Raw genomic sequence first — 16,117 nt, 5'->3', positions numbered from 1 at the left:
CCCGATGCATAGGCTACGTCACTCCAGATTAAGTGCTGACTAAACCTCGAGGATATGTGTTAAGTTTCTTTTACGCTTTTCAGTGAAATGTGTAATTTACGCCATTTTACAAATATATGAAGTAATTTTTTCTCACTCGTCTATATACTTCTCTCGAACATTAAAGACTCAATAAGCATTTATGAAGTACCCAAGTCACCTACCTTAAAACCATTTAAAAAGTAGCTTGTAGTGCTCAATGCAAACTAAGGTATACGGTACCACCTATCTCTCGTTGTTTGCTTATTCTTAGTTTGTAGGGTTCAAGGTTTTAATTTGTTGACCTTTTTAAAATGATATTGTGTTTTGCAGTTATGTGTGTAGCAAATTCCTTCGAATTGTTACTGTTACATTATTACGCACACTGTGGTGTTTCGCTCAAAGGAATATGGTGTTTTATTGGGTACGCCCTGTAACGAGTTTGGATGCAAAAATTATATGTACGGAACTTCTATATTATTATAAATTGTTTTAGTACCAGTTTAACTAGCCATATTGAATTCTGAAACATTAGATCTAGAGACTATCGAAGTTACTGATTCCCCTTCGATTAAAAAAAAAAATTTGATGGAAGAAAAAAAGTGTGTGACTTCACTTTTGAGGAAGTGGAAAATTAAGGAATAAATTATTCCACTCAGATAAGTCCGGTTTATATGAAGTTTCACTCCATTTCTTATTTTTCTCTTTTGCGGTTTTTTTTGCTAGAATCAACAATTGAGCTAATTCTGCATTTCAACCATTTGAAATTTTCGGTAGATTTTTCGGGGAAATTAACATTTGAAAGCAGATCTTTCCCACAGAACTTTTTGTTGTAATTTGTTTACACACGTACAGAGCTCCAATCAAAGCAAAAAAAAGTATGTTTCAGTTAGAACTCGGACAGGACGAATCTTGCAAGTGAAAATATATTATGATGGGTGCTCATATAATATGATTTTTGATAATTTCACGAAAAAGCCTTCTGGTAGGGATGACTTCAATATGAAGAGGTAAAAGGTGTCTATCGAATATCGATATTTTGAATAGATAATTGAATTATTGCCTTTTTTGGAATAGAAATGCGGTGATTTTTTTAGTTCCTACCGAAGCTAAACGCATATTAGAAATTTCTCAAAAAGAATTATTCTCCAACTAAAATCCATCTTTAAGATATTATTCCTTTTAAAAATTCCGTTCTGTACGCGATTTGCATTTACGCTAATCATGAACGCCGCTTACTTAAACCAGAATCTTTGATTTTAGTATTTTATTACCGCTGACACCGTAAGTGTGAAAACAATATTATACAACCGCATATTTAAAAGCCACCCATAAAAGTACCTGTTTCTTACAATGAAATTGGAATATTTAATCAGGGGAACAATAGACTGGCAGTTTGAAATATGATTTCTTCAGAAGAGTGGTACAATGCGACAAGGTCTAATTTAAGGTGATTGTATTTCTTTTTGAAAATTAATTTAGTAATCTAAACGTGAGGTATGGGAGAATCCGATTTCCGCGTTAAAAGTCCAGAATTCCTATTCAAGACCAATTAGCAAATTTCATTACATACAGGAATTTTATCTAAGTCGAAGAAACTTCAAAATGCGTTCAGGTGTTCAGCTCATCAGATTTCTGAGATGTTCCAATTTGATCTTAACTCAAAGAATTTGCAAAACTGTATAAAATATTAGTTTCTCTGGGACCTGAAAATATCGCAAAAACTGCAAAGGTTTAGAGAGAAATTAAAAAAGATTTTTGAATTTTTGTCCTGCTCCGAATCTCAGTAAATAGGATGAGTTTCTTTTTTCATGGATTCCTTGCAATCACCGAAAATTCCCAGTCTTGATTTCCCTACTTCCATTCACATGCTACATACGCACATTGTCTCAATTTTATCCACAACCATTTCACTTTCCATTGTTTGCCCACATTGCATAAACAATCACCGTTCAATTGCTTAAAAATGCATTAACCTAAAAACAATTAATGGTATGTGCATGTCGGTTTAATTAATTTCTTTGGCGATTGTCCGTCGCTTTTATTTGAATTTTTTCTTAGTCTCAAATTAGAAACGCAGTAATTAAATGTTTAATCGGTATTTGTAGTTGTAAATGTACACCAAAACTATGTGCATGTTAATCGACTAACAAGAATGCGTATACAAGAAATTAGGTTCGGTTACTGATTGAAAGTGTGGGAGAAACAAGCTGCGAACTCACATACCTGCCTTTGGTAGCTGAGCGGTCACGTTGTATTACATCTTTCCAAATGTACATTTCGATTTTTTAAAAATCAAGATCATTAATAACATTTTATTACTCAGATAGTAGCGGCAGTTACTAGAACCTACAACAAGCCTGTTTATTTTATGGCCTGTCTAAAAATATCTGTCGACGGGATATATCTATTAAAATTTAAAATGAAATATTGAGGCATTAAAAAATCCTGGCTAATGGTTAGAGCTTTCAAAAGGAAAAATAAGATATTAAAAATTTATTAATTTGATTGATTGTGAACATATGGACTATTTAAATGAGCTCTGCTTGTCACTGCTTGGTAAAACACCGATGGAACAAGCATCTTGTTTCTACTCTCTCAATAATCCCTCCTAATGTTAGATCTAATTTAAGTTGATGATGGGTCGAACAAAAGTTTTTTCTATACCAGGCGCATTTATCAATACTTAGCGAATAACTAATGATAACTAAACTACAGGTAATAATGTTAGTACTGAGCAACATAAGCAGTAGCAATTTAAAATCCCCTAATGATATTCAAGTAACGGTTTGCGCATAGCAGTACCTATACCTAATTTATGTAGCTTATAGCGGTGGACCAATAAACATTGTAATTTGAATAGCAAATAACTATAAATTTTCAGACACACTTAAATTGCTAATTTGAAACGTACGTAAATTATTTTATAAAACTTGAATTGGTATTTAATATTTCAGTAAGTACTGTTATTGTTTAATAATATTTGTACGTGGAGAAATTTTCCAAACAGTAATTAAGTATACAAGGTGCTTTTGAGTAGATGATAAAAATTTCAATGGGTGAATCCTGAGCCAAATTTAAAACGAAAAGTTCATATAAAGGCATGTCCAAAAATGCTTTTGTTTTTTAACACCTTGTAGATCGGAGACGAAGCCTTTTCGGACATGTCTTTATATGAACTTTTTGTCTTAAGTATGGCTCGAGATTCGCCCATTAAAATCTTTACTATCTATTCAGAAACACCCTGTATTTTAGTAATAATGGTCAAAATCGGCTGTAATTGATAAATTATTTTATTGCGTTAAAAGAATCTACAAAAACTTCGTTTGTGTTCTTTATGCATGTCTTCAATCGAAATTTCGAAATCCGTCCTATTAATTGCAATGAAAAGGAGCTCAAATAGCATCCTTAATAGTCCTCCTTATCCCAAGAAAAATTGCTTCTCAAATTCATAAAAGGCTATTTTTCAAAGATCCGAAGATTACATTGAGTCTAAAGCGACACTAAGCGTTTTTCTGTATGTTCCGGAGATGCAAAAATGAAAAATCAAAATGATGAACCATAAAATCGAGTAATTTTCATATGCTCTCTCGTTACCTATATTTTTACCAATTTAACGCTACAAATCTGAACAAAACAAAAACAGATAGAAGGCAAAAAAGGTATGTTTGCCATCCTGTTATTACAAAGACATTTTGCAAAAAAAAACGGACGTAACTTTCATAAATGTTTGTTTAATGTAAACTTTGGGTCCCGTTCACTTGAACAACCAAAGGGGAACAATATGACTGTTTGGGTATAAAGTAAATGTTTAGATTGTAATACGAGATATGCAGATGCGTTGCACCTGGGAAAATTAATTTCAACTGGGAAACAGCAGGAAAGAGAAAAGCGAAATTGGGTTCTGCTATTTGTTTCTGCAAATTGAAAGTATCTAATGGTTGTTGAAATTCGACTTAGAACTGCCAACATAAATAAATAGCTGATGGGGAACCTAAATCAATAGCTTCGTTTCAATTTTGCTCGCCCTAATAAAAGACAAGGGTTATCAGCAAATTCATGAGGAATGACGCAACCCAAAGCACACCCTCCTATATTTATGTAATGCACATAGCGATTACCTTGCCTAAAATGAATCATCAACACGAAGTGCAACATAAAAGGGTGCATAATTGATGTCAAAAGTCTAGAAATTAAAACTTTTGGAGATATATGTTTTTTGATATAGTTTTTTTATTTTTTGATACCTCAACGTTAACTATTCGCTTTATTCATTTGAAGGTTACATACTATGACTAAATATAAACAAAAACATGAACGAATCCTAAAAGAACTTTAGATAAGACAAAACTGAATTTCGAACGCAATTAACGACACTTTTATATAGTGTTCAATAAGTGCTTTGAACAACTATGTGCCAAAACTTCATTACAGCATTTGGTTGGAAGAAGGAGAAAAATAAGAAAAAAATATTTAACTGTAAAATTTATCAGTGGAGAATTTTTGGAAATCGACCTAATTATTGATTTTCAAAACTGTCAATGCCTATAAACCTATATAAACAACAGAATAGTTAAAGTTAATGCAAAATAATATTTCTCCACTACGGCTTCAGCTTACTCAAATCGCGGTTCCTAACTATTAACTATTAACGTAAAAGTCAATTGGACTGAGTTTGAATGAAAACCATGTTTACAAATACCGTAAAAGGAATTTGTGAGTGGCATTGCTGTGGAGCAACTTGCCTTATACATCTCATTTATCTCTTCACATTTCGCTTCAATGCCGCCTAAACTAGAAACATGAATGCAGTAATGAAACGTGAAATTCCGCAGAATCAAATCTTTTCTTTTGGGTATCGATTTCAATTGCCAAATCGGTACTTTCGATTAGTCCTTTGGACCGTTTAGAAATTTTATTTCTGAAGCAGAACCAACCAAGTGGCTCAGTTAATTAGATAACCCCAACGTTTAAACAGTATGGCTAAGGAACACCTCTGTTTCGTTAATGATGTCGTCGTTAAGTTCTTGTATCAGATCTTAACGAAGCCACTAATTATTTAATGTCAATTAAGATGGGCATGAAACAGTGGTATTCTATTTATTCTCAAGTGAAATCAAACCTTATGAGACTTAAAATAGACACCTTCGGCATTTGGAGTAGTTGATTGAAATACTACGAAAGTTAATTACTTTGTGTTCCATTGACGGTATAAGGAGTCTGTACTGACGGCAAATTTACAACCGATGAACACTTTCCTCCATCACAACAAAAACACCTTAAATGTAGACATTTATAAACCCTATTATTATAGTGCTTTGCACTGTTCTATTTAAGCGATCAAGACTGAATGCTCGTATTCAGGTCAGTGCCAATGGAATGAAAGAGGCTTTATACATATACATAAAATAATCTTTAATTTCCGCCAACTACTTTGCATTCAAGTATTTTCCTGCATAGTAATAGCGCATGTCATTAATCTAATTTTGCCTTCAAACATAAGATTTAACGCAAGTGTTTTTGAAAAAAACACATATCTTAGCACATCCTATAGTACCCACCAGAAATCAATTATGTACATGAACAAATCGAGCTCGTTTAGCACCATTTACCAAAGTTGTTCTCAATTTCACAATGACAATAAAACTGTGTTGGTTGAATAAAAATTACGTCATGACATTGAATCGTTTAATTGTAGGCTATGATATTTGGTCTGTGCTCATGAATCAGGTAAAAAAAATACATAAAGCAAAAAATTAGGTTTACGTTTCTGGCGCCAACTACGCCTTTTTTACCATGTAATAGTGGGTGAAAATACGTCGGTAGGAAATCGTAATCTCCTGATAATCTTGTAAAGTCAAATTGAATTGCAAATTGTTGTTATGCTTTGTTTCTGCTAAAGAAAAGTGTAGGCAATAACCTTAGGGAAACCGCGCGAAAATAATGGCGCTATTGCAAAAATGGAAAGTCTAGTATTACTGAGGTAATTCGGATAATTATTTTTCAAAACAGAAAAGTAAGATTTAAATTAGGTAATAAAATGAAACGAACGGTTCTGACTTGGGCAATTGTAATTAATTTGGAGTGATTAATTGGAGAATATAAGAACGATTACTCTTTCCGATCATTCACAACACAAAAAAATCACACGATGAAACTACTTTTCATGGCAACTATCGTACAGCAATAATGAACATTGTAAACATTTACAAAGTCAATATTCCGGTTTTAACTGTTAATTACCATAAAGGTAAACATAGTACTCCATAATAGACGGCAGGTAATAAACTTCTGTAAAAATGCTACTATATTTAGAGATTACCACTATAGAAACAAAAAAATCCTGATCAAGACTTCTAAAGGAGAATAAAATTGCTGTACCCTGAATGTGACAAAGAGTTATAAACTCCACTCTTCCATCACCTTAGAATTTACCATTACATGCAAACTCTAGTTTTTAACTTCAAATAGCTTTCACACATTACCAGAGTATATAGGGGAACTAATGAGAGGTTCAAACATGTAATTTGTTTACGTAGTCATATGGATATCGCAAACTCGTTTCAGTAAGGATTCTCTAAACATGGGTATTGTCTGTGGCCGCTATTCATTGTTGGCAACAATTCATTCCCAAGTTTAGTATTCACACAAAAACATGGAACAAACCCTTCATTAGTGTCTTCGTACAATCTAATGAAAATTCTAAGTTATAAAAAGCACGGAAATGAGCACTAGAAAATGGTTCACAATGTCTTTTGCGTGTCGTGGCCAAATGTAAATTTGAATCAATTTTAAATTGACGTGTCTACTTTAGTGAACAAAAACAAGAACCTCTTAAGTCCGGCAGAAATCCAAAGGAAGCAGCTACTTCGCACAATCAACGAACACCATCAAAACGCATCCTAATCAAAATAAACTCGCTAAAATTAACCGGCTTGACCGCACGCATCCTATCGCGCGATTTCGGTCCTTCGGAGTCCTTTCATCAGGGTCGACGTTCGTTTGTCGCACGTTACCGGTTTCGGTGCGTCACGATAAACAATAATTAAAAGGCCAAGCGCGGCGCACCGCGATGGATGGGCGACTGGAGAAAACAACTGCCGGCATAGTGGAAGTCCTCGTGTTTGATTTGTCTTGGCGACGTTCTGGGTACCAGGGCCGCCTAGGTCCCAGGCGAAGAGCTAACCTGAACTAACCTCCGGAACACTCGCTGACGAGCTTTCATTGTTAACATTAAGGAATTAGTTCCTTTCATAAGTTTAAGATGGAATAGTGGACCTTAAATGAGTTTCACCCGAAAAAATTCGTTTCTCTCACCCTCTACGTTTAAATAACCAAAGACCATAAATACTGTTCAAATAGAAGTGAAACTCCACCCGTTGTGTGTTTAGTTGGGAAGGATCGCCGAGATAAATCCGAAAACCCAACAAAAATATTTTATTTGGAGTTTTTAGTGAGCGCTTTGTTAGTTTTATCCAGAAGAACAAGCAAATAGTCACGCAACAAAAGTTGAATTTCTTGATTTTACCGTTTTTTTTTCAAGAAGCAAAATATTCCATTAATGGATATGTTCCTATATTATTCTCCGTCATTAAATGGTATTTTAATGTTGTATTATCGCAGAAGTAAATTTATTTATACACTCGGATATATACAAGTTACTTTGCGTACACCAGGGTCATACTGAAAGAGGTAAAAAAAGAGTTAACGCCTTAAGAAAATTTCCCCAAGAGCGTTTTAAAAATATATACATCTATATAGTTTAATGTAAAAATGCTGCACCTCTGGGTTTTCGAAAGTTTTAAATTATCAATAATATTCTATCAAATTTCTTCAACGAATTGACTATAATACCCTGGAAGATGACCATTCCTACGGGTAAAAAATGTATAACCGTGACTTACTATAACATATCCAAGCCCTAATTTCGGAAATCCAATGCTCATATATAGATTTTAGGTAATAAGTGCTAGCGTCCTGGTACTCTTTTTTCTTATTGGAGTTGTCTATTCGCAACAATGAGGCAATATGGGAGGAAGTTAGATGGAAAGTTGTCCGATTTTTTTTTTTTTAATAGAGTAGTATCACATTGACACTGATAGTGAAAATGGCTTGCCTGGGAACAATTTCTGACTTATTTGTGCTAAAGAATTTAGAAGCGATTTTACAAACACCAATACCATCTTAAATATAGGTTGCAAATACGTTTTCACGTTATAGAAAATTTGCATTTATAATAATATTAAGACAACGAAAATCGCAATAAATACTTGAAAACATTAGGGATTCACGCTACCTACTATCGTTTTTAACTGAAAACCATCTTCATGTGCCCTCTTCTTTCCTCTCCAACACAATTGATTCTGGCTTATTTTATTGCATTGACGTCCGCAGACAGTCCTGCAACCGAATTGCAGTGTCTATTGAATATTCTATCAGCATGTCTGAATAGCCAACGTGAGGTGTTTAGTTAAATATCAAATCAACACAATAACTAATAAGAAGTTAGCCTAAAGAAAAATTCATGAGACTTCACCACCAGAGGTTCTATACGAAACATCTGAGTTTTATCGTCTTTCGACAAACTCTGAGCAGAAAAATATAAGCAAAATTTCATAATTAATTAGTATCAATGAATAAACTGTCACGAAAGGCTTGCGATATTATGAACATGCGATATATGAACATAACATTTTTAATTCTTAAAAATCAGTTATAACACTAGGAACATAATAAACGTCTGATTAGTGGTAGTATCTAAATGTTGTGATATATGAATAAAGAAACGAACTATTTACCTCAAAAACCCATTAAAATATTTTTTGGAGGAACACATTTCAAGCAAGTATCATTTCTTTATTCAAAAAATCAATAACTAATTTGGGGCTGATTTTATTCGTTGAGTATCAAATAAGGCTTAATGTAGAAAAACGAATATACATTGCTAAAACTTTACTGTTTTTGGTTTATATTTGTAGGTATCTCGATATAGAGTAAATACACTCATCGGCAAAAATCTTGCACCTCCCCAATATTTATATTTTCATGCATGTAAATAATACATTAGGCAGAGATACAGATTCAGTACGAATTGCTATGAAAAAAATTAAGGAAGCAAATAAACAAAAAAATAAATTAAAAAAAACTACTTCAAAAAATGAGTTATTATTGAAATAATATGGAGATGCAAAACTATTGCTGATGAGTGTATTATGGATATCAAACCATATTTTACCGAACACTTGATTCACCATGAGATCAAGAAAAGAGACAACAAAGTTAAAAATTGTCAAGAACACCGGAAGAATGAATAGATTTTCCTTCGCCATAGAGTCGAGATTATAGTTAACTGTTGATAAAAGCCTGAACTAAATTATTACACACTTATCCATTATCTACTTATTAAGAAAAATACCTTTCATACTTCAACAAAAAGCACACTAATGACTTTAATGAACAAAAAAAATCTTTTTTACCTCCTAACAAATACATTCTAATGTTGGGCAACAAATAATTTCCGAATATTAAGCGTGTATTGATTTAGAATTGACTGACAGTCAAAAAACACAAATCATACTTACCAGGAGGCTTTTTAGTTAACGATGTAGATGTACTGAGATCACTTAAAGAACTATGGTTACTGTTTTGGCGATTGCCCCTCAATGATACTTTCATGGATGAAGAGTTATGTGCTACTCTTGTTGGAACACGTCCACTGAGAAAAAAAACATAAAGTAGTAAAAATTTGAATATTACTTTTTACTTACACTTTATTGTTCAAATTAGCGACTGTCCAGTTATTCGTACTTTTCTCACTGTTATTGTTGCTTTTTTGAGCACTGCCTAGGTTCAAATTCTCGAAAACTTTCGACTTAATTTCCTTCAGACTTGTCTTAGTTTTTTCATTTTTCGTTATCTTAGTCATAATTGGTTCCCATTTGTTAACAGGCTTCTTCATTTGCTTCTTCTCCACTGGACAAGGATTTGAATCGAACACTTTGGACTTAACTTTAGACGCATTACTGTTTGGTAACTTATACTTCTTTGGGGGGTTTTCATCCTTGAGTCGTCTAGGCGATGATAGACTAGGAGTGGATAATCCGGGACTCGATGCTGTCCTCTTCTTTGGGTTTTCTTTGACTGTTTTATCCGACATTTTGTCGTCTATATCAGTTTGAATCAGGGGTTTATCTATAAGTGATTCTTTGGTAATTTTTTGGCTATTTTCGGAAAAAGTCTTCGTGCTGTCTGATGGCGAAACATTCGCGGTTCTGTTATTGTTGCGTTCTGGCTCAGAATCGTTACCATTGTCTGCCTCGTCATTGCGAAGTCCAGACTCAATGTCAGTAAATACACCTGAAATTTGATTGTATTAGAAAAACGAAAAAAAAAAAGTAAAATCTTAAAAGTTCTTTCGCAACTCTAAAGCAACACTAAAATTGTTTAAAAAAAACTGTGATGCTCTTCAAATTTCCTCGAAACTCTTGAAAATCTCTGTCAATGGTTTTTGATTTACTGAGACTCCAGGGCTCTTATTCGGGACACTTCAAATTTTGTTGTAGATATATTCTATACGTTTCAAGCAAATAGCCCAATTTTCTTTAATTCTGTTTGGGAATAACGCCTCACACATACAAGTAAGGGGTACTGGAGACGCACAATTACGCATCATCTGAGATAAAAGTAATTGAAAATAACATTCACCCTTTGCTAAGGGCTTGGACGAAAGCTCTTCTTGAGGTTTCGGAGATAAATCTATCACCATCTTCAGTACGTAGGAAAAATTGTTATAAAAAAGAAAACGAATAGAAGTAAAGAATATGGAATGTGAATATATAAAAGGTGTCAAAAACACTTTGAAAATTTCTCCTGTCAATGGCTGAAGAATGACAGTTTTTTGACATGAGTCATGCCGTCATTCCAAAAGGTATTGTGATTTGAGGTAAGTGATTACTGTTCGATCGTTATATCTAATTTAACCTATATTTTTTAATTGTGTTTAGTGTGTTGGTGATCACTCTCAGTAGCATTTGGTTTTGTTCATTTTATATTTGAGATTGACTTCTTGTTCAATTACAGGTAATTAAGTGTCTTCTGTTTTATATTTTACACTTTTACCAATTGGAATTTTATAGACAGATACATATAATATTTTCGCAATTTCACACGTATGGGACAATAAAGGGTGTCTCACCGGGAACCGCCATTAGACGTTTTGAGAAAACTATGAATAGCAAAATGACGAAAACTTAGTGGTTTAGTGTGTTGAAGCGGCCTCATCTAAAGTATTTTCAATAACATCACACTTCCGGTTGTACCGGAAGTCGATTCTTGCTTGCTTATTTTAAATGGAACATTCTTTATATTATTGCATTTTTAGATTCTACACTTAATTTTAATGCAAGTTTATTAATACGTTGGCTTTCTGAGAATTAATAGTTTTCAAGATATGTATATGCAATTAAATGTTGAAAGTGACAGATTTAGATGTTTGCAGAATTACACATGGAAACATTAACACATGGAAAGGTGTTTTGTAACTCATTTTTGCCACAATACTCTAGGAGATCCATATTTTCGTAAGCTGTCTAATTTTGCCTAATATTTTCTATAGGGGATTCACAAAAATAGCGCCAACGTGGATGTCAAAAAACGGTTAAAACCTAAAAAAAATTGAATGGAACCCTGAATGTATTATGAAACTACTTAAATATGACTATTATAGATTTCGGTGTAGTTCCCTAGAGCAACATCAAAACATTCCCTAACGAATTCAGCAAAATTAAAAAAACAGAGAAATATCTTAAATATCTCCATTAAATGGAAATTAGAAAAGCTGCTTGGAAATTAATGGTCTTCCTACTTACCACTTGAATCCATATTCTCCCTATTATTAACATAGATATCAGCTGCAGCTTGAGGATCAACGCCATACAGCGTCCCATCTATAACTTGAGCTTTCCTATCACCTTTCAAGTGATTATCATCATGATTATCAGCATCACTTTCGGTGTAAAAATCTGAATCCGTCATTGGATCTGGTTTGCGAGGAGGCGCTCGAGAGTATGGTCTCCTGGTCAATGGAGAATTGTCGGCTCCTCTACTGGCAGGTCGAGACATCTCCCCGTCACCTACAAGTTTACAATACAGTGAACTAGCAGAATCTTACCACATATTTCTAACCTTGATATCCAGTATCTAGACTGGTAATACTAGTTATACTAGTGATGAAGCTGCTGGTCTTAGATTTTGTAGGTTCCGTCTTTGAGGGTTCAGACTCGACGATCGGAGTTGTATCCAAAGGCAGCTCCTCTGGAGACGGAGTTTCTTCACATCTGTTCAAAGAAGAGTACTCCTTAGTGGCGGCTACGGAATCCAGAGGCAAATCCCAGTTCATTGTTGTGTTGGCAGACAGAAATGTAAATCCCGAAATCATCTGATCTGGAGCAATAATTCCTAGACTGTAATCTGTAGAACTATTTATATTGGGACTCTGGACTTCGTCAGATGAAGGCTTCAATTTTGAGGAATCTTCGTTATTTAATTTGACTGGGGACCGATTTTGTTCAAAGTGCGCTGCACGATCTGGAGAAGAGCCCTCCACAAATTTATCCCAATCCAAACCGTATGATAACTGATTAAAGTCGGACATCTGTTCAGGAGTGAGAATCCCAAGAGATTCATCGCAATCCAAGGAATCTCTTTTGCTGTTTTCACTGTCATTATCAACATGTGCTCTTCTAATATCCTCCAAAACGTGGCTGCGAATTGGTTGGGAGTTACTTAGGTCCCCGAAGGAACTCCTAGAAGTGCTGCACGGGTACAACTGGTGTACAATCCGTAGTTGTGGCAGGGAACTGGGCTTTTCCAATATTAAGGTTTTACTTGCTTCTTCTGGAGCTGCTGCATTCCTGCATTTGTACTTAATAAGCTCATGAAATATCTCCGGTTTATCTGTGGAACGACGCATGTTGGGGCTTTGGATTTCTTCAGAAGAAGCTTTCAACTTTGGGGAATCTTCATTATTTGGTTTAACTGGGGACAGATTTTGTTCAAAGTACTCTCCACGATCTGGAGAGGAGCCTTCCGCAAATTTATCCCAATCCAAACCGTACGGTAACTGATTAAAGTCGGCCATCTGTTCGGGTGTGAGTATCCCGAGAGATTCATCGCAATCCAGGGAATCTTTTTTGCTGTTTTCACTGTCAATATCAACATGTGCTCTTCGAATATCATCCAAAACGTGGCTCGGAATTGGTTGAGAGCTACTCAGGTCCGCAAAAGAACTCCTAGAATTACTGCAAGAGTGCAATTGATGCACAATGCGTAGTTGTGGCAGTGAAGTTGGCTTCTCCAATGTTAAGGTATTATGAGTCTTACTATCTTCTTCTGTACCTGCTGTATTCCTGCATGTGTGTTTAACGAGCTCATGGAATATCTCCGGTTTATGATCGGCATGAAGATCACTACGAACCCGCGTAGAATGTTGCCCCGATAATGTTTGTTCTGCAGGATCCACGTTCGATTTTCTTCTTTTTCTAGTCGTCTCCTTCAAAATATCTTCATAGGATTTGTTAATTTGGGCCTTGCTACAAAAAGTATCATTCGTTCGTTTCTTTGGTTTGGTTCCACAATATTTCTCACACTGGCTAACTTCTTTAGGTTCCGATATTCGATTTGGTTCTAGTTGATTCAAATTCTCAGCCGATAAAGAAATATCTTTGGTGTGTGCTTGAAATGGTAGCTTAGTTAAGTTTTCAATGGAGTATGCTTTGTTCGATGTCTGACTGCTCGTATAGGTTACGTCGAGAGTATCAAAGCTCTCTGTTGAGGGAATTTTCAAGCCCCTTTCTGCTAGTACATGCCTTCGAAGATCATTTACGTTCCCCTCTTCGTTAAAATTTGTCTTCCAGCTGTTATGATCATAACTCAAATTATTTTCAACAGCTCTAAACGCACTCCGTTTTTCATCCAAACTGCTGTTTGCTGGTACCGAATTCAAGCATAATATGGAATAAGGACCTGAAGAATTATCACCTGCAGCTTCAGAGTTACTTTTCGTAAGAGCGACTTTAGACACGGGGGCCATTAATCCCCTTTGCTGCGAACAGGAAAAATATCGCACTCCTTTAATGGTTCCATCATGTTTGCCCAAAGCATTAGTGAGTTCTATTCCACACCACAAACCTTCGGCGAAATGAACTGTTCCGACATATTTGAGAAATCCGTGTTTATCTCCGTGTTGGACTGACCTGCCCAGATGGATTTTGCTGATTTGAGTTTCACTAGATAATGGTGATTTCAATTCAATGGGTCTAGTCTCGATTTGCGGATTCCGGAGGCCGAAAGTTGGGATGCGACAAGCCTGGAACAGATGACGTAAGGGTGAAGTGAACAGAAACAGTGTTCATTAATAGTGAATGTTTTTCTTCGATTCACGCTTAACCATAACACTTCTACATGTATGGGTGGCCCGTTTAAGGCTCATTATCCCCTTATCTTAGAAACTTAAGTTACAAGAAAAAATTGGATATAAATACTCTTCCATATCTTTCCTTGAAAGTTTCTATTCAAGTATGCTTGAAAAACTATGACAACTTTCTTATTTCAAATAGAACACCCTATATATTGGTATAAAGTCGGACGCATCTTGCAATTATAAGAATTTTTCATATTGCATACCTTTCACGTTTGAAACACGGCAATTATTGCATTTTCGATATTTTATACAGGGTGATTCTTAGACGTACGGCACAACTTTTAGGGGATATGGCTTGGAAGAAAATAAGGGTGTCAAAATAAAAAAGGTTTTTTTATTAATTTTTAAAAAACATTTTGGCTAATTTAATTAAAATTTTCATCTTGAAATAACAATATTGTAAAGTATCTTTTAGATATATCAGAGCTTGTCCGGAAATTTCAAGGTTGTACCCACGGAGCAGATCTGTGGGAACTTTACACAAAGATACTAACGCACAGTAATTTTTACTATTTTCATTATTATTTCGAATAGAGCGACTAAAAATGTAACTTTCTGTCCCTTAATTTTCTTTCAAATCTCATTTTGTTGTCGAGATTAAAATGAAATTCCAAACCATAACCAGTCACTCGCAAGCCTAACCCAAACCTTTAACGAAAACTGGTGTTGGAAACCACTTTCATGGACCTAATGTAGGTTTACTTTAGCCCCTATATGATTGTTGTGGAAACTTTATTTTTTTATTGTCTAGAAAACCTCGCAATTTTTACCGATTTTAGTGGAATGCCGCAAATTGTTCACTACTCCCAGTCTTTTCAGATCGCTGTTTCAGTCTAGCTTTAACCTTATGAGAGTTACGAACCTCGAGAGTAGTAATTTGTGTCATATATCACATTCATGAAATCAGAATGAGATTTACTATATGAAAAATTCTTGCAATTATAAAGTGAATGCGAAACTATAACAATATACAGAGTGTTCCTTTATTAGTAGATACCAACATACTTTTCTTTGTTATTTTATTCATGTAGATAGTGGTAAGTGCCCGTAAAGAGACGCGAAATTGGTAGTCCTACCACTTAGATTAGAAACTTATTGAATGTGAGGCACAAATTGACACAAAAATAAACAAACATTATTTATACAGTTAAGTCTAAAATCCAATACGATGAAAATTTTGATATGCTTTTATAACGTATTATTAATATTTTCAATCGTCCCGTCAATGGTTTTCAAAAAAGCTAATACAAATTTTATGTGTCTTTTTTATTTTAAAAAATGTTTCGCCTTTTTTGAAAACTATTGACGGGACGATTGAAAATACTAATAATACAATATAATATATAGCACGGCATTTAAAAAATAATAATTATTTCAATCTTTTTCACGTAAAAATTGTTTTAACATTAATTTGTCATATATGATCTAATTCAAAGAAATACTTTCTATCAAAAAATTTTTAAAAAATGCGGAGTTCTATTTAAAATTTTGTAGTTAATACCTGAAGCAGAAAAAATTGATTTAAAAAACTAAATTTTGACGTTTCTTGGTGGTTTGAATAATATCATTTTATTTGGTTTTCAATTAATCAAAATCCGTTCATAAATATCTAAATTATAG

At 34.3% G+C, this 16,117-nt stretch overlaps 1 protein-coding gene across 1 annotated transcript in view; it reads right to left on the bottom strand.

Moving 5' to 3' along the window:
• LOC136409180 (restin homolog) overlaps positions 1 to 16,117 on the bottom strand; it is a 51,624-nt gene that overhangs the window by 23,246 nt on the left and 12,261 nt on the right. Inside the window, exons 2-5 of the mRNA XM_066390527.1 lie at positions 12,202 to 14,383; positions 11,886 to 12,149; positions 9,786 to 10,374; positions 9,600 to 9,733 (exon numbers count right to left, since the gene is read on the bottom strand). Coding sequence (XP_066246624.1) covers positions 9,600 to 9,733; positions 9,786 to 10,374; positions 11,886 to 12,149; positions 12,202 to 14,383 — 3,169 coding nt within the window. The remainder of the gene's footprint in view (positions 1 to 9,599; positions 9,734 to 9,785; positions 10,375 to 11,885; positions 12,150 to 12,201; positions 14,384 to 16,117) is intronic.

This window comes from Euwallacea similis, chromosome 5 (genome assembly GCF_039881205.1).
Source record: "Euwallacea similis isolate ESF13 chromosome 5, ESF131.1, whole genome shotgun sequence".
Taxonomy (NCBI): Eukaryota; Metazoa; Arthropoda; class Insecta; order Coleoptera; family Curculionidae; genus Euwallacea; species Euwallacea similis.
This window is presented reverse-complemented; position numbering and strand designations above follow the sequence as displayed.